Source organism: Vipera berus (genome assembly GCF_964194415.1).
Source record: "Vipera berus genome assembly, chromosome: 3".
Taxonomy (NCBI): domain Eukaryota; kingdom Metazoa; phylum Chordata; class Lepidosauria; order Squamata; family Viperidae; genus Vipera; species Vipera berus.
This window is the reverse complement of record NC_138204.1, coordinates 118,539,840-118,558,573: the sequence shown is the minus strand read 5'-3', so window position 1 is coordinate 118,558,573 and position 18,734 is coordinate 118,539,840. Positions and strand designations below refer to the sequence as shown.

The 18,734-nt window shown below is 39.6% G+C and overlaps 1 protein-coding gene across 1 annotated transcript; it reads left to right on the top strand.

Annotated features, from left to right (window-relative positions):
* Window positions 1-3,412: 3,412 nt before the first annotated feature.
* On the top strand, window positions 3,413-18,493 carry CRIP1 (cysteine rich protein 1). Its single transcript, XM_081324641.1, has 5 exons — window positions 3,413-3,494; window positions 9,466-9,560; window positions 13,091-13,148; window positions 16,954-17,000; window positions 17,116-18,493. The coding sequence occupies exons 1-4, from the start codon at window positions 3,455-3,457 to the stop codon at window positions 16,992-16,994; spliced, it is 234 nt and encodes a 77-aa protein (XP_081180767.1). The 5' UTR covers window positions 3,413-3,454; the 3' UTR covers window positions 16,995-17,000; window positions 17,116-18,493.
* The last annotated feature ends 241 nt before the right edge of the window (window positions 18,494-18,734 follow it).

The following is an 18,734-nucleotide window of genomic DNA, read 5'->3' as shown; positions in this document are numbered from 1 at the left end:
TTGCTCACCACTCAAGGCACCCGTTAGATATGGACAGGACATTTTAAGGCTACTGGATGCTGTTTTGCTCCTGCGCAAGGTGGCTGTCATGTATGTGAAGGCCCATGGTGAGGATGATACCAAACATGGAAAGGGAAATGCCTTGGCCGACCGCACCGCAAAGTCTGCTGTTTCAGGTCCACTGTCCCCTTGGTATGTGGATGTGCTTGTACCTTCACATTTGCCTGTGCCGGCTCCAATGTATACTTCACAGGATAGGCACAGAGCTTATAAACTGGATGCTGTTTATTATGGATGTTGGCTGGAGAAGGATGGGAAATGCCTTCTCCCAGAACATGAATTATGGGCCCTCTTACGAAAATTGCATGCCAGCACTCATTATAAGGCCATGGCTGAGTTTCTTATAAAGGACTATATTTGTCCTACAGTTGCAAGAAAAAGTATGTCAACCCTTTGGGATTACGTGGAGGTTTGCATGAATTGGCCATAAAATGCGCTCTAAACGTCATGTAAGTCACAACAATAGAAAAACACAGTCTGCTTAAAATAATACTACACAAACATTAGCTGTTGTCATGTTTTAATTGAACATAACATGTAAACATTCACAGTGCAGGGTGGAAAAACTATGTGAACCCCTAGCCTAATGACTTCTCCAAGAGCTAGTTGGAGCCAGGAGTGAGCCAACCTTGACTCCAATCAGTGTGATGATATTGGATGGGTTGCTGACAGCTGTCCTGCCCTTTAAAAACACACATCTATTTTGGGTTTACTGGTCTCAAGAAGCACTGTCTGATGTGAACCATGCCTCGCAGAAAAGAGCTCTCAGAAGACCTACGATCAAGAATTGTTGACTTGCATGAAGCTGGAAAGGGATACAAAAGTATCTCCAAAAGCCTTGATGTTCATGTGTCCACAGTAAGACAGACTGTCTACAAATGGAGAAAGTTTAGCACTGTTGCTACTCTCCCTAGGCGTGGTCGTCCTGTAAAAATGACTGCAAGAGCACAGCGCATAATGCACAGGTGCACAACACCTCCAGCTGCACAGCCTAGTTCCTAAGTGGCTGCGGCCCAGTACCGGTCTGCGGACAGGGGTTGGGAACTCCTGCCTTATATGAAATAGTATCTCCCACCATATTTGAATAGCCTTCTCTTTCTAACCTTCAGATAGTGAACACTTTTGAATAAGTTGTTTGGTTTTATGCTATTCAAATATAACCTTCTGTTTTTAAATTTGATTTTTATTGTTTTAAAATCTTAGTTATATATTGGACAAATGTGTGCTACTTCGAGTTGGCTAGTTGAAACAGCCAATCAATCAATTGAGCTCAAAACTCCCTTTATTACCCTTGCTCCAAATGGGAAGGGTCTGGGGAACCCATCCACAAACACAAGGGTTCTGCTGCTGGCAAAATGGGGCTTACCCAGTCCGAGTCCATTAGAGAGGTTAGTTTGAAGTCCCATCCTAGGTGCCAAATTGTTGAAAGAAAAATCTTCATCAGGGTCCAGTCCAAGCTGGGAATAAACAAAATGGAGACTGCTTTAGAAAGAAGGTTGTAGTTTATTGAAGAGCAGAGCCTGACAGAAATGTGGCTCTGGGAAAGCTGACCACATGACGCTGGGAGAGGTGGGTTTTTATACCTTGTTGGGCTTTTGTGTTTGGAGTTGTTTCCTGTTCCTGTGGCATGAACTCTGACCTGAGCTTTTGACTGTGTACTTTTTGGTATTCTGATGGTGATGGGTTAATCCTATTATGTCCTAAAGGTCATATTCTGCTTTCCTGGGGCTGTGGCTATGTCCTGTGTTGCATTTTTTGGGTGAGGGGTTGTGGTTCTAGGGATCTTTCTAATCTCATCAGCTCTAAGCTTCCTGGTGCCAATCTGTCTGAAAGGATTATCAAATCTGCATTTCAAAAAGCTGGCCTGTTTGGTTTCTGCTTGTGGGAGGGAGACTTGGAGCTGTCTTTGCCTAAGATTTTTCATTACTCCTTTGGCGAAATATACTATTCTGTCCTTTTTAATATCCGCCCAAAATATTTCCTTTTCTAGGAGGGTGGGTGGATGCTGACTTCCAACACAATCAATCAGGCAGCATTAGATAAAAGATAAGAAAACAGATTTTTGACTTTACATCCGAAAAAATCCTAACAATAAGAGCAGTGCAGCACTTCAGATGGTGGTGGAATCTCCTCCCCTGCAAATATTTGTCAAACCCGCGACATCATGTGACATCGCGCAACGTATTGGGACAGTTGCCATTGCCAGCAATGGGGTGGGCGCAGCTTCAGCGTGATGCGTCCAGCCCACGGGCCAGCAGTTTGACACCCCTGTCCTAGAGGATAGACAGGGGTTTTTTTTTGTTACCATGGTGTTGTAATGGATTTCTTCACTGAGCAGGAGGTTTGACTATAGATTATTTCCAAGATTTATTTATTTTTTATTTTATTTTAATCCCATTTATATCCCGCCCTTCTCCGAAGACTCAGGGCGGCTTACAATTTAAAGCACAAATCAATGTGCTTAGCAATAGCCTTCATTCTATGTATATACCTGCTTATTAGGGCTTTCAGCCCCATCTCAAGCGGCATTATTACAAAGTCAGCTTATTGCCCCCAACAATCTGGGTCCTCATTTGACCTACCTCGGAAGGATGGAAGGCTGAGTCAACCTTGAGCCTGGTGGGATGCGAACCTGCACTAATTGAAAGATCCCTTCTTGGTAACAATGGAAAATACAGTAATTGGGAAAAATTATAATAATAAATTGCTAACAGTTATGACATAACTAAAGCAAAAGTTTGATCCATTTAATTCTCTTTCAAATGCATTCTTTTTTTTTAATTATTCCTACCTACAACCTTCGCTCCTTCCGGCATGATCTAAAAACTTATCTATTCGAACAAGCCGGCCTGGCCTGATGGATTTGGGTTTTAATATTATTTAACTAATGTATTCTTATTTTTATCGCCCTGTACACCGCCCTGAGTCCTTCAGGAGAAGGGCGGTATATCTATCAATCAATCAATCAATCAATCAAATAAATAAATAAATAAATAAATAAATAAATAAATAGATAGATAAATAAATAAATAATAAATAATAAACAAACAAACAAACAAACAAACTGAATTGAAGCTATGATCCTTCGATAGCTTCTGCTCTTTTCCAAGGACTTTCCTTCCCTCTGGTTTCGAAGGCCTTTCCTAAGGCAGCCCCCACCATGTTACCTACCCATCCCGGGCCTTAATCATTGTGGCGGTCGCCAGGAGCCACCAGCCAACAGAACCGCGCCTAAAACTCACTGATTCACCGATGCCGCTGCTCCGAGGGCGCGGTCCTGCCTTCCCGCTCCACTGCTCGGGCGGGTGTGGCCGGAGGCGATAAAGTGAGATCTTTTCTGCCGGAAGCCTCGCTTCCTCTTGCAGTGCGGACTGATTGCGCCTTCGGCGACGCCATGCCCAAGTGCCCTCGTTGTCAGAAGGAGGTCTATTTCGGTAAGGGAGAACTATGGTCGCTTCCTTCCTTCGCGACAGGTACAGCCGGGATGGAGAAAGGAAAGAAAGGCTACTATGGGAACTAGTGCTGAAATACATTGCAGAGACCAAAATCTGAGGTCTTCCCCTGCAAGCGCGGGTTGGGTGTGCAACGGAGCAATCAAGGCTGATTCAGAGCAGAGATTCTGGGGGGCAAAACTGGTAAGGGCTAAATCCCCAAGTACAGGGGATCTGGAGCACTGGAAGAGCGTCCCCAGATCCTGGGAGTAGGACTGTAGTACCTGAGCTCAGGATCTTCTGTACAGCACAGAGAACTTCGGAGCCGCAATTCCGATTAGCAAAAGGGCGCCGTCTTGAGCTAAAGTCCACATCTATTGTGGTTTTTTTTCTCGATTTCTCTATAGTTTTTTTTTCTTGTAATCTGATCCGAATAACTTTTTGGTGCATCTCGGTACCTTGAGAATTATTGTCTCACGCGTTTGCACACGGCACTAGACAATTTTAATATACCAGTCCTAGGTTCTATAATTTATTTTATTTTTATTTATTTATTTTAATTCCATTTATATCCCGCCCTTCTCCGAAGACTCAGGGCGGCTTACAAGCTTAGCTGTTTGCACTTCTAGAACTTTGAAAAGTCTCTTCCCTTTGTCAGAATAATAATTTGGAGTTCCAACTCCATCCGGGGTTGCACAAGAATAAATAAAAACGAGATCCAGACAGCTGTGGGGAGAGAAGAAATGTTTATTCCTAAAAGCAAACTGCTTGCCTTTGGGAGCAGCTGCAGAGAAATGGGGGAACAGCAACCCAGTTAAATAGGGAGCTTGTCCGGGGTGTGTAGGTACTGATTCTAGGCTGACACTTGTGTGTGTGTGTGTGTATGTATGTGTGTATGCATGTTATGTCTGTGATGGTTCTGCTGGGAGACCTAATTTAATTAACTCTAATTGTGTTTGCAGACCTTATCCTTTGATATGGGGATTAGGTCTGGGTAACTTATTTGGAGGTTTGAGGAAGTTTGGGTAAAAGATATTTCCTGTTTGCTATTTTTATTTGATTAATTTAGTTTCAGCTTGATTGTCAGTTATTTAGTGGAGATGCTGATTCTTGGACCATTGTAGATTATGTTAATATTTTAATGAATGATGGAAACAGTATAAAGAATAAAATATATTTTGATATAAAACTTCCCACATCTTAAAGCAGAAAAGAGTGTGTCGGATGAAAAAAGGGGAGGGACAGAGATTGTAGCATGTGGCAGTTGGAAAAAGATTTGGAGTAAGAGAATGCTACTCTCAATTTACCTTAAACTGCTTTGCATGTTTCTAAATTCTCCTAAAGGACCTAAAAGAAGTCGCAGTGTTGTCTTGCTGGCTGAGCATCATGAGAGTTGTAATCTCAATTCATATGAAAAGTGCCCAGAATTTGGGATATGGTACCCCCTACCATACCCGGGGATTCTAAAAATGAATCGCAAACTTTCTATCCAAAGTCAGAAAAGGCCATGTTTGAGGGATGGAAAACAGTGCCCTTTGATTGGATCTAAACTCCAGTTGGGGCTATAAACCTGTTATCATGGTAAAAAATCAAGTAGATCGTGGTTAATGTTTGATGATCACTTTATAAATATATTTTCCAGTATTTCTGTATGGTGTGACCAAATGATGTGAAATTATGTGAGGGAATCATAGGATTTGGTGCAACATGTTTTTCACTGTACATTATTCAGAGCTACAGTATGCATCTTGGAAGATGGTGCAATATCAAATTGGTGGTACAATTTAATAGAATAGAATAGAGCTGGAAGGGACCTTGGAGGTCTTCTAGTCCAGCCCCCTGCTCAAGCAGGAGAAGATACACTATCTCAGAGAGGTGAGTGTCCAGTCTCTTCTTAAAAATCTCCAGTGATGGAGCGCCCACGATTTCTGGGGGTAAGCTGTTCTACTGGGTTAATTGTCCTCACTGTCAGGAAGTTTCTCCTTAGTTCCAGGTTGCTTCTCTCTTTGATCAGTTTCCAACCATTGGTTCTCGTCCTTCCCTCTGGCGCTTTGGTGAACAACCTGGCCCCCTCTGTCCTGTGGCAGCCCCTCAGATACTGGAACACTGCTATCATGTCTCCCATATTTCTTCTTTTCTTTAGACTAGCCAAACCCAAGTCCCATAGCCTTTCTTTGTATGTGTTAGTCTCCAGGCCTCTCTCTACATCTTTTTTTGTGATATGGTGACCAAAATATGATATGAGGAACGTGGGGTATTTCTTTAGTGCCAAGTACAGTTTCAGAATATAGGAGAGTCAGCTGCGAATATTTCAAAGCACACATCTTTCATAAAAAATTACAATTTTAAATAAATATATATCTTGTCATAGCACTACTTAGAAAAGCTGCTGTTTGTTTTCCTTTGCACACAATGGGGCGTTTTGAACAGAAATGAGTAATAGCTATTCAAACTGATTTGCTGCCATAGAACAGTTAACTAATGCTACCTTTTGTCCACAAGAGGTTTTGATTTCAACCTCTTATTATGTGTTATGTTTATCTGCTTTACACCTTAAGTAAACATCCAGCAATGCAATTCTTGTTTTAAAAATATTATGTAAAAATAATTAAGTAGGAGGAATACATGCAACTGAAGAAAATAAAATTAAACAGAATGATTAAAATTAACCCAAAGGCTTTCCAAATGAAGTTAACAGCAAACATAGAATGGGTAATTCTCCTTGGAGACTATAAGCCATCAATAATGGCTGTAGTGCCTTCCTGAGCTGACTTAGTCCATTCCATACTATTTAATTATTTTCTTTAAAAACCCTAGGCATAGAAAGTCCTGAAGACCACCCTTGTCACAATGGAAAAAACTGGACTTTTTTTATTGTTAAGTGTTTTGTTTAATCTTTGTAAGAAAATTTAAACTGAACTGCAGAATGGTAAAATTAAGGAATACCCATATGTAAAGAAAAGAATCATACAAACAATCCAATTCTTTCTCCAGACATTCAAGGCTATGCATTTATTACTGTTATTTGGATCATCAAATGGTTGTGCTAGTGCAGGGGTCAGGAACCTGAAACTGTGAAAGAGCCACTCAGAACCGGTTCCCTCACAAAAGGAAAAACTGGGAGCCGCAAAAAATGTGTGCTCATGCGCGTACATGCGCACATGTGCAGAACAGGGTTTGACTGAAGAGTGGAGCCAAGGCGAGATATGCACCTACCCTGCATATTTGAATTGATTGGTTGAACTTTTTTAGTCCCACTTTTTTTTTTTTTGGACTGCACATGGCAGAGGACTGGGAGCCGCAGGAGACGGCTGAAAGAGCCGCATGCAAGTTGCAGACCTGTGTGCTAGTGTACCGTAATGGTCTTCAATAACCATAAGTATTCTGCAGAACTGAGCTCCTGTTACCATGTTAAGCTGCCTGCTATGTACATAGAACTAAGGAGAAATTTCCTGACAGTAAGAACAATTACTCTATGAAAGAGCTTATTTCCTGGAGTTGTGGATGCTCCATTGCTGGAAGTCTTCAACAACAGGGGTCCCAAACTTTTTTGATTCCACAGACCAGTGGTGGCAGTGGCTTTGACAGCAGCAGGAGAGAATGATTTCACGTATTCAACCCAAATCCTGTGCATGCGCAAATGAAGCTTTGCATGCTCCCCTGCTGCTTTGGCAGCCCGGTTCCCAATGGGCCACGTCTCTGTAGCGATCCACAGCCCGGGAGTTGGGGATCCCTGATCAAGAAAATATTTGGGCAGCCATTTGTCCAGGATGGAATAAGGTCTCTTGCTTTGGGCAGGAAGCTGGAGATTTCTTCCAGTGCTTTGATCAGTTCTCAATACCGGCATTCTAAATATTTATGAAAATGAATGTAACTATCAAACAACCCTTCATGCTAGTTCAGACACACATGAAAGCATATTTTAAGGTAAGAACTCTGTGAATACATATAAATAAATGCCGTTCTCACTGTTCAGAGCAAGGTTGTTCTTCATCTTTTAAACTAGTTTGGAATAGATAAACAGTGCTTTGGCAGCTTTCAGAATCTTCCATCCTCAGTAGGTTAACTGTCTAGTCCACACAATGGTACTTCTACTTTAGAAATAAAATTATCTTAATAATCAAACAATGAGGAGAAAATCTGAATCTTAGAAAATGGTTGCAATCCTGAGGCATCTGCAGAAAAGCCAAAGGAGACATTTCCCCATCCTTCAAATGATCCTTAAATCATTCAAAATCCCAAAACCAGTATCACTCTCTTTCTCCCCCCCTTTTTCTCAAAATACAAGATGCCAGCAGGGCTTTTCCTGCAATAATTTTGGGGTACTTATTATTTTTTAAAAAAATCTTTAAGTTTTGTTTTATTTTTTGTTTTGTTTTTGTTACTGGGAGAGAGTTGCGACAAACAGCTGCTTAATCATCTTTATTGCCTTACCCAGCAATTTTCTCTATGGCAACTGTTATGGTGTGACTGCCATAAAAGAAGAACTGAATTATCCATAGATTTTTAAAAGGCTTAAATAGAATATTTCTGTTTAAAGCACAGGGTTAGGGTTAGGGTTCAGATGTTTTCTGTAATGAACAATGTTATAGAAATACTTCTAATACGTAAAACCTATTGATACTGTAATAGTGCTGTTCAAAGAGTCTAACCAAAGTTTCTTCTACATGGATGGTTTAAGCACTTTCAGAATTCTCTTTCACACTAAATGAATAAATTGATACATGCCACTTCTTCTGGAAAATAACCCGATACTGATCTGTTCTCTCTCCTTGCTCCCTTTTTTCATGTCATATTTTTTTTCCTCCTCCAAATAGTGTTCTACAGGTCAAGACATCTCAAAATGCTTTTCCTTTCTGGAGCATGGTCCTTCCATGATTATAGGCCTTACTTCAAATTCATCTTCTCCATAGTAGTCCCAACTACTATGTTTTGTTTCCCAACTAGCACCAACTATAACTTTTTTTCCCTTTACCTGCTCACTATGTAACATCCAGCAGAGTTTTGATTATTATTATTATTATTAACTCATTTTCTTCCCAGACGACTCCCACTCAGTATGCTTCACCTTTCAGGACATATTCAGTCATCTTGGTAGCAACTAAATAACTTGTTTTTTATTTACAGAAATAGAAGATGATTTGGGGATTTTTTAAAATTTTCTTTCTGCAGAGTGGGTGGTGACTATGCACTCACATACTGCCTAACTGCCTGGTAATAAAGCAGTATTGTGGAGTGGGGAAGGAGGAAACTGAAATGAGCAGTGGGCTAATGCCTCCTTAAGTAACACCAGCTGCCTGCAATTAGTGCAGGTTCGAGTCCCACCAGGCTCAAGGTTGACTCAGCCTTCCATCCTTCCGAGGTAGGTAAAATGAGGACCCAGATTGTTGGGGGCAATTAAGCTGACTTTGTAATAATGCCGCTTGGGGTGTGTGTGAAAGCCCTAATAAGCAGGCATATACATAGAATGAAGGCTACTGCTAAGCTTGTAAGCCGCCCTGAGTCTTCGGAGAAGGGCGGGGTATAAATGGAATTAAAATAAATAAAAAATAAATAAAATAAATAAATGGCTGAAGGCAACAGCTCAAAAGCAGACCTATTGTGTGTTTGAACAAGTAGCCATAGCAAACTTAACAGTGTTTACATGGGCCAAGAAGAATTATCCAAAAGCTGTGGCTTAGCGGGAGAACACATTCTTTCATGCCATTGGTCCCCATGTCTATCCCCAGGTTCTCCTATGAAAAAGGAATTTATTGGGAAAGTTGGGAAAGGCTCTCTGCCTGAGGAATAGTTGTTGGGAAGTGGTGGAGCACTTTTATTCAGCCTAAATGTTCCCCTTTATGGCCCTAGTTTTCCATACTTTTTTTTTTATCTGTCTACCCCTATCTATCCCCCCTCTCCCTCCCCCTCCCTCAAATTTATAGGGCCATCTATCTCACAAAAACATTTTTTATTTATGTCTATATTATAATAGCTGAAAAAGTCACCTCCCTTGGGAAAGATTGGCACCGGCCATGTTTGAAGTGTGAAAAATGCAAGAAGACTTTAAGTCCAGGTGGCCATGCAGAGGTAAGTGGACTACATGAAGAGATGCGTGTTCTTGGCGATGGCTTGAAGAACAGTTTTGTCCTGTCTCATAGCTTCATTCTTTTTAGTAATTGTTCTTTTCAATGTCTACCTGCTTTTTTAAATAAGTTTATTGTTTTATTTATAGAGAATAAAATAAAGGATAATAAAACAAACGAAATGAAACAAAAACATACATTCAACCCTAACCACCAAAAAGGGGGGAAAAAGTGTACAAAAAAGGAGGAAAAAGTGGTCAATTAAATTTAATATTCAACATGTAGTTTTCAATTACACACCAATAAGAGAGTTAAGTGTTCAGACAGATGTTTAAAAAAACTTAGCTTTTTCTTGGTGTGGGTTGTATAATCCCACTACAATGGGTTTTATGCCTTGTTATTCAGTTTGCACAATTACATACTTGCCTTGATTGTCAGCAAACAATAAATGTGGATGTAGTTGGGTTTTATATACAAAACTACCCCATTATTTTTTTTCCCTTTGAATCAGCAGAAATAAATTCCAGACCCAAGGCATTATTTGTTAAATACTTTAATGTGAGTTTCCTGCAAACATATCATGGTTCACTTTTTTTCAAATAATGAAATAACATTTTTCTCCTTTGTGTGAATTTGCCCCATTAACGATCCATGTCAAAAATCTTGCAATCCATCTGTTATGAAGAGGAAGTTCCAGGGATTCCAACTGAGGCTCCCATCTCCACAGCCTGTCCTTGATAAGTGTCAAGCCTCTTTTTATCTTTTTCTTTATGATCTTTATCTTTTGAAAAATAACATCGATCCATGTTTTCCCCAAAACTCTTGTGCCTTAAGGGCTGAATTTAGTCTATATCACTGATTTCTAAAGATAAAAATAACCTCTTCCAGCTTATCCCAGCAAATTTGTTTCAGGAGATCTGTCAGGAAAAAATATTCTTTGTTTCCTTAATATTGGAATTTCTCTGAATATTTGCTCCTCTTTTCCAGAAATATTGAATCTCTGATGATAATGTTTCTGAATTACTTACTGTTTAATAGATTTTATTATAAATTGGATCATAACATCTCTTGGCAGTTGTCTTCTGGCTGCATATACTGAGTTTATTTTTTAAATCTTGTCTATTTCTTTACTTCTTTACTTTAATGATGCTTTCTCATCATTAAACCATTTAATCATTTCTGTTAGAATTATATCACTTAAGTTACGAATTTGTACAGAGAGTCCCCTGTGATGCAGAAAAACTTCCTTCTGTTTCAAATCCAGTAACAGTAAATGGTGGTTAAGAAGGCCTAACCTTTTCTGTCTCATCCAATCTAATCTGTATATTTTAACACTATTTAGTTTGCTTTAGCTGTGATACTAATAATTCAGATTTTTTTATCAGATTTTTCATTCATCTCTTTTATTGTGTTGTGTAGCATAGAAAACTTTTTCTCAAATACTTTCAAAAGAAATTTGGTGCTGGGTTTGTCCAAACCACGTCTTAATTCCTTCAGTTCCTTCTTAGGAGGCATTTTTGCCAGTATCCTCCCTCTCATACAGCCAGTTGCTGGCAGCAGGCAAGAATACACTATTCTCTTTTCAAGGTCAGATAAGTTCCAAAAGCAAAACTAAGCAGCTGGCAGTAGAAATAGTGTTGATATACAAACTCACAGAGTAGAGGGGGAAAAAAGAGGTTTCTAAACTTATAGAAAGCCGAGAAATATATGCAGAGTGCAGAAAAAATAGACTAAAGATATAAAGTCTTTTCAAGTTGACAATATATTTTGTCTTTTTGGTAGAAGTTCAGTATAATTAAATCAGTAGCTCATTTTCTCAATAATCTAAAAAAAAACACCCTTATTGCCATGTCTTTTCCATACAGAATGATTAATTGTTTTAAGACACTCCTCTGCTGTTATTAAATCAAGAGTCCATTAGAAGGGAAGATATCTACCGTAAATTCCAGCACACAGCCAGCAATTAACATGCAAAAAGTAAAAAGAAAAGAAAAACCACTGCAAAACATGAAGTTAAAACAGAAACATCTTTGAAGGCAACGACTGGGCGGACCTGGTGTCAATCCTCTTCTTTGGCAAACTTACCAGGGATAAACAATTTGCTGAATATTTACACACACACACACACACACACACACACACACAGAGCCAAGGAATGCCATCCAAGAAGTTTCAGGGTGATTCCATGCCAAACCTTTTCTAATCCAGGAGTGAAGTAGCTACAGAGACATGCTCTGTAGGTATCAAACCAGCCATTATCTAGCACATGGCTTTTCAACCAATGGTACGGGTACCACGTGTGGTACATTGGCACCTGGCAGTAGTACACGACCATCCTAGAAAATTGGTAGCAGTGGAGGGGAATGAGCTGAACTGGTGGCAGCAGTGCACAAGCCTGAGCGAGAGATGGTTGGAGCTGCAGGGCTGTCAGGGCTCAGTGGAAGCCCCAGGATCAGCGCTTCTTCAGGGCTGTCAGAGCTCAGCGGAAGCACCAGGATCAGCGCCAGGCTCCAGCTGGAGCCTGGCGCTCATCCTGGCACTTCTGCTGAGCCTAGAAGAAGCGCCGATCAGCTGCAATGTTGCAGCATCCCCAGGGTCTTGTGATTTACATTCAGATGCTTGGCAACTGATTCATATTTATGATGGTCACAGTGTCCCAGGGTCACGTGAAGTAACCAAAACCTCCTGCAACCACCCAACAGATGGGGGGAATAAAAACCAAACTCACCCCACCCCACCCCCACTGCCAATCCTCAACAGAAATGCTCACAACAATGAAAACCTCGGACAGGAGGAAGAGCACCACCGGGCAGGCCGGCAGGTGTCTTGCTCGGCTGTGCCTTGAGGGCCACTTTTTTCAGTGCCATTGTAACTTCGAACAGTCTCTAAGCGAACTGTTGTAAGTCAAGGACTACCTGTACTTCATCACTTTTTTCTTTTTGGTCACCAAGTTTTTGACAGCTTGCTAGGCGACTGGTGGTACTCGGATGTTGCCAGATCCTAAAAGTGGTACAATGGGTGAAAAGGTTGAAAAGCCCTGATCTAGCAGAACAAAGATATGTGCTGCTAGTTCAGAGCACCATACTGGTTGGCGTCCAGTGTTTACCTGCTTTTATCTCTAGCTATCAGACCCGACATTTACTCATATAAGGGACAAAAAAAATTCTGCACAAACTTTTCCTATGCCACCTTTGGGAACATGTTCTTTTGTAAATGGCCATGTTCTCCAATGATGCTCGGAGGGAAAAAATCTGTGCAGAAAAACTGGACAAGAGAGAGTATACTTGAGATGGCTGTTCAAATGAGAGGGAACTATGGGGACAAAATCCAGGCCTATAGCTCTTAAAGTTAGACTGTTTTTGCTGCAAAATTACCTGCCTGGTTAACTTTGGGGAGGAATCAACTGGCATCTACAAGACTTTGTGTCTGCCTCCGTCCTCAGAAGGAAAAGGTAATACAACAAAAATTTGAATAGACTACATCATATATCATTTTGTTTATGTTGCCTATGAGATGTTTTTCTTGTTTTCTCAGCATGATGGGAAACCTTATTGCAACTACCCCTGCTATGCTGCACTGTTTGGACCCAAAGGTAGGAGCCAGCAAGAGGATCTTATTGTATAAACTACCTACGTACACACACACACACACACACACACACACACACACACATAATTAGAAACTATACATAAACACAAATACACACACACATATCCCCAAATAGGCCTATTATCGGTAGCCACCCAGAGTCATGTGATAGCGAGATGGGCAACATATAAATTTAATAAATAAATAAATGTTAATACATAAATAGCATTTCTATCTGGCATCACTCTAATGTCACACTGTTGGTCTGCCTCATCTGAAATAAGGATCAGCAGGCCAGCCAAGTAGAATTTCACTCATTTTTTCTTGAATATGAGTTTATAATAGTACATTTGACTCATTTGCTTTCAATGATTTCTTAAGGTCTGCTCAACAATGTGTATATTATTTCAGATGCATTTCTACATATCTTTTGTAAGGAATCTTTCCTGACATAGTGTTTTTCTAAACAAATTTTGAATTGAGAATTCAGCCATAACATTTGAAACATTGCTATTGTAATATATCTGAGATTAATTATTCATTCCAAATTCTATGTACTGTGTTTGGGTTGAAAGCATGTAGAAATCTTGGATAAATGGAATACTTCTGCTACTTAAAAATTAGCATAAATAAATCCTAATAAATAAAAATAGCATAAATAAAACAAAACATTTTATGTAAAAGCTGGTTACTAAATACTGGGCAGTTCCATGTTCTGTTGCAAAATGCTCCAGCTTTCTAGCAGTTCAAAAGCCCTGTCTGGCAGTTTTCATGGTCACTATTTTTTGACTTCTTATTTTTTTTTATTCTAACATATGGCAAAGAATTAATTAAAGCAGGCCAGTAGCTGTTCTAAATTTCCACTGGGCCAGTAGCATAACTGAAGTCTGGGAAAAATCTGTAAATCTTTTGCATTTCACACCCTTTGCTCAATTACGTTTGTGAGATTTTAAGGCTTTTTAAGAGATTTCAAGAGATGAAAAATCAAGAGAGATTAGCTGGAAGGGAGAAAGATCTGGTACAGTTGCAAGAAAAAGTATGTGAACCCTTTGGGATTACGTGGAGTTTTGCATGAATTGGCCATAAAATGCGCTCTAGACGTCATGTAAGTCACAACAATAGAAAAACACAGTCTGCTTAAAATAATACTACACAAACATTAGCTGTTGTCATGTTTTAATTGAACATAAGATGGAAAACTTCACAGTGCAGGGTGGAAAAAGTATGTGAACCTTTGGACTTAATAACTGGTTGACCCTCCTTTGGCAGCAATAACCTCAACCAAACGTTTCCTGTAGTTGCAGATCAGACCTGCACAACGATCTGGAGTAATTTTGGACCACTCCTATTCACAAAACTGTTTCAGTGTAGCAATATTCTTGGGATGTCTGGTGTGAATCGCTTTCTTAAGGTCGTTCCACAGCATTTCAATCGGGTTGAGGTCAGGACTCTAACTGGGCCACTCCAGAAGGCGTATTCTGTTCTGTTGAAGCCATTGTTTTTTTGAATTACTTGTATGCTTTGGGTCATTGTCCTGTTGCATCACCCATCCTCTGCGGAGCTTCAGTTGGCGGACAGATGGTCGTACGTTTTCCTGCAAAATGTCTTGATAAACTGGAGTTCATTTACCCATCAATGACAACAATCCGTCCAGGCCCTGAGGCAGCAAAGCAGCCCCAAACCATGATGCTCCCTCCGCCCTGTTTTACAGTGGGGATAAGGTTTTGATGTTGGTGTGCTGTGCCTTTTTTTCTCCACACATAGTGTTGTGTGTTTTTCCCAAACAACTCAATTTTGGTTTCATCTGTCCACAGTATATTTTGCCAGTAGTGCTATGGAACATCCAGGTGCTCTTTTGCAAACTTCAAACGTGCTGCAATATTTTTTTTGGACAGCAATGGCTTCCTCCGTGGTGTCCTCCCATGTACTCCATTCTTGTTTAATGTTTTCCTTATTGTAGATGTGTCAACAAAAATGTTAGCATGTGCCAGAGATTTCTGTAGGTCTTTAGCTGACACTCTAGGATTCTTCTTTACCTCATTAAGCATTATGCGCTGTGCTCTTGCAGTCATTTTTACAGGACGACCACGCCTAGGGAGAGTCTTTGTAGACAGTCTGTCTTACCATGGACACATGAACATCAAGGTTTTTGGAGATACTTTTGTAACCCTTTCCAGCTTCATGCAAGTCAACAATTCTTGATCGTAGGTCTTCTGAGAGCTCTTTTCTGTGAGGCATGGTTCACATCAGACAGTGCTTCTTGAGACCAGTAAACCCAAAATAGATGTGTGTTTTTAAAGGGCAGGACAGCTGTCAGCAACACATCCAATATCATCACACTGATTAGAGTCAAGGTTGGCTCACTCCTGGCTCCAATTAGCTCTTGGAGAAGTCATTAGGCTAGGGGTTCACATAGTTTTTCCACCCTGCACTGTGAATGTTTCCATCTTATGTTCAATTAAAACATGACAACAGCTAATGTTTGTGTAGTATTATTTTAAGCAGTCTGTGTTTTTCTATTGTTGTGACTTACATGACATTTAGAGCGCATTTTATGGCCAATTCATGCAAAACTCCACGTAATCTCAAAGGGTTCACATACTTTTTCTTGCAACTGTATGTCAGTTTTTCTTCTTAGAAGTTGGAACCATCTTAATGACCTTGAAGAGGACCTTGGTGGAGCAGTGGGCTAATGCCTCCTTAAGTAACACCAGCTGCCTGCAATTAGTGCAGGTTCGCATCCCACCAGGCTCAAGGTTGACTCAGCCTTCCATCCTTCCGAGGTAGGTAAAATGAGGACCCAGATTGTTGGGGGCAATAAGCTGACTTTGTAATAATGCTGCTTGGGGGGGGGGGCGAAAGCCCTAATAAGCAGGCATATACATAGAATGAAGGCTATTGCTAAGCACATTGGTTTGTGCTTAAATTGTAAGCCGCCCTGAGTCTTCGGAGAAGGGCGGGATATAAATGGGATTTAAAAAAAAAGATGGAACACTACCAAATCCTATATGGCGCAGTATTTTCCCCCCTTATTTTCCTGTTCAGTTATGATGTGAATTGCGGTTTGGTATGAAGCTGGAAATTTTGCTTTACTATACATATTTTTCTCAACGACTTGGCTGAAGTTCTAGAAAAAGAGACAAATATTAGCAACACTGATGTATTCTGTTCATTTTAGAGATTAGGATTAACCTTTCCAAATAAAAAACTTGTTTTGATATTCCTATATATTTCTAATAGGAAATTTTACAAAAGGCATGGCAAGTTCCTGCAAAGTAGAATTTTTCCACTGTGAGGTGGCAGATTCTATTTAGTGCATGTTCACCAAGACAATGTCACAGAAGTCTTGCATTTATTCAAGCTATTGTTACGTTCTTGCTGCCAAACTACAAATGTAGCAGTCTGTAACAGGACGTTTCAGTCCATTTAAATACACTCTTACATCCTCACTACAGAAGTTATAGCTGACTCTACCCAAAACAGGAAAATATTTTTCTCTATATCTGGAAGGTATAGAACAGTGGTTCCCAACCTTTTCTATATCCTGCACCACTAGAACGCTTCTGATATATTACAAAAGTTCGAAATAATGGCAGTGAATTACGCATATACACTATAATTTTGAAAACCCAAGTTTTTGCACCCCCTGGAATATTATCTCGCACCCCCAGGGTTGGTTCATTGGGTAGTACAGGAACCATAGCTCTTCCAGTATCTTATCTCAAAGTGGAAGAGAAGCACTTGTCTTAGACAGAGATGGAGAGGTGCCATTAAAATCTGTAATGCTGACATTAGGTTTTTTTTTTAAGGGTTTGGCCGTGGAGGTGCTGAAAGCTACACTTTCAAATAAATCTTGGTGAGTCCCATTTTTTCTATTAATAGCTACATGATTAGAGAGCTACATGTAAGCTAGCCTTGCAGGCTGAGACTTGTTCTTTTGGGTTTTGCTTATCATGTTATCTTTTCCTTAGGAGCGGAAGGATGAATTTTGCTGATTCCAGGCGGAGTTCATATGAAGTATAACCACACTGTTTTTCCCTGGAAATGAATATAATGATGACTTCAAAAGGGGGGGAATGATAATTGAATGGGGGTTTCCTGTTTAACATCAGTTGAGAAATATAATCATGTAGAAACTAGGAAATAATAGCACTGGGGGCATCATAGAAAAGCATGGAAGTTAAAAATCAAAGCCTGCTTTAAATCTTTTATTATTTTTCTAACTTACAAATAAAATCTTAAATCAAAAGAGGCTTGCAGAGTTTCAATGAATCAGAACATGGACATAAAAATCTGGGAAACATTTACTGATGTTAAGAATTTCAGAATTAAGAATTTAAATTCTTTAAGAAAGGATATCCAAAAATGTCTTCAGAATTATTTTTAGTGAAGTCATGTGAAATGAACATATTTTAGTGAACTCACGTGAAATGAACACTTATTGCATCCAGTGAAACTTGCATTTTGAATTTATAAATTTGCAATTCAGACTGAAATTGTTTGATTGTATAATCAGCAACCAAGTACGTAATCTGCAGAGCATAGATATATATTTGTGTTTAAGCATTCCGAGAGAGGCTGTTTGTTCATTTTTACTCAGCACTAGCAAGCTGTTTAATTTACTGTACAATATATATTATATATTTTGCAGTGGGTATAATTTGCAGTAGAAAACAAGTGAGGATAATATATTGTTTACCTGACTCTCCATTCGCTTCTTTAGCTCCTTTTCTTCGATATATTTTTCCATACTTATACACTAGGCAAGTCTAGGCCTCTGGTAAGGTTAATATGGGTTTGATTCTATATTGAAGCTGAAAAGTGTATGGCAGTAGCAAGGCCCCCATCCAAAATGGCCCCAAATACACAGTAATGTAGCTATGTTTTAAGAAATAAAATATGTGGTATAGGAAGTCTGTTACGAGATTTATTGATATTTTCATTTCACGTAAGTTAGCCAAATTATATGAAAGTAGTTCAGATGAGAGCTGTTGTAATGAATTAAAAGAAACAATTCTTTCCTATTCAGTGCAGTTTTTCTAATTTAAACAACCAAGATATATTCTGTGAAAGGATGCTCCCCTTCTTGTAAAAGAAATGCAAAAGACAAAGTGAAGCTGTTTCTGATAGGAATTTTAGCATTTGGTTTTCAGATATCTCTGCCCTGGTATTTTCTTTAATTCCTTCACTGACTGAATGTCTTGGAATTGGATTTGCCTCCATTTGCTATAATCTTCGTTTGTGCTCTTAATTTAAGAAAGATAAGCATGTCATTTATAAACAGGTTAATACATATACTTGCTCACTGAAATAAAAGGGCATCTGGATTCTATCTCTTACTAATTGCTTAAGAAATTTATCAAATGTTTTAAAAATAGCCAAGCAATGCAAAATTAATACAGATTTAGTACTAAATACTATAGGCAATACACCTGTATCCTCACAGTCCTGTACACCCTAGGATCTGTTGGAAGAAAAGGCAGTTCCTCATTTCCACTCATTGGTTGTAGCTGCACCCCTTCCCCACCCTCTGCTTCTGGCTTGCTTCCGAGCCTCTTGGCTGAGGCTGGTCATCCAAACGCTCCTCCGG

Excerpts from the sequence above, each read along its gene's own strand:
- CRIP1 (XM_081324641.1), top strand. The coding sequence starts at position 3,455 with ATGCCCAAGTGCCCTCGTTGTCAGAAGGAGGTCTATTTCG. Across the intron at positions 3,495-9,465 it reads TCAGAAGGAGGTCTATTTCG|CTGAAAAAGTCACCTCCCTT; the intron begins GTAAGGGAGAAC and ends ATATTATAATAG. Across the intron at positions 9,561-13,090 it reads GTCCAGGTGGCCATGCAGAG|CATGATGGGAAACCTTATTG; the intron begins GTAAGTGGACTA and ends TTGTTTTCTCAG.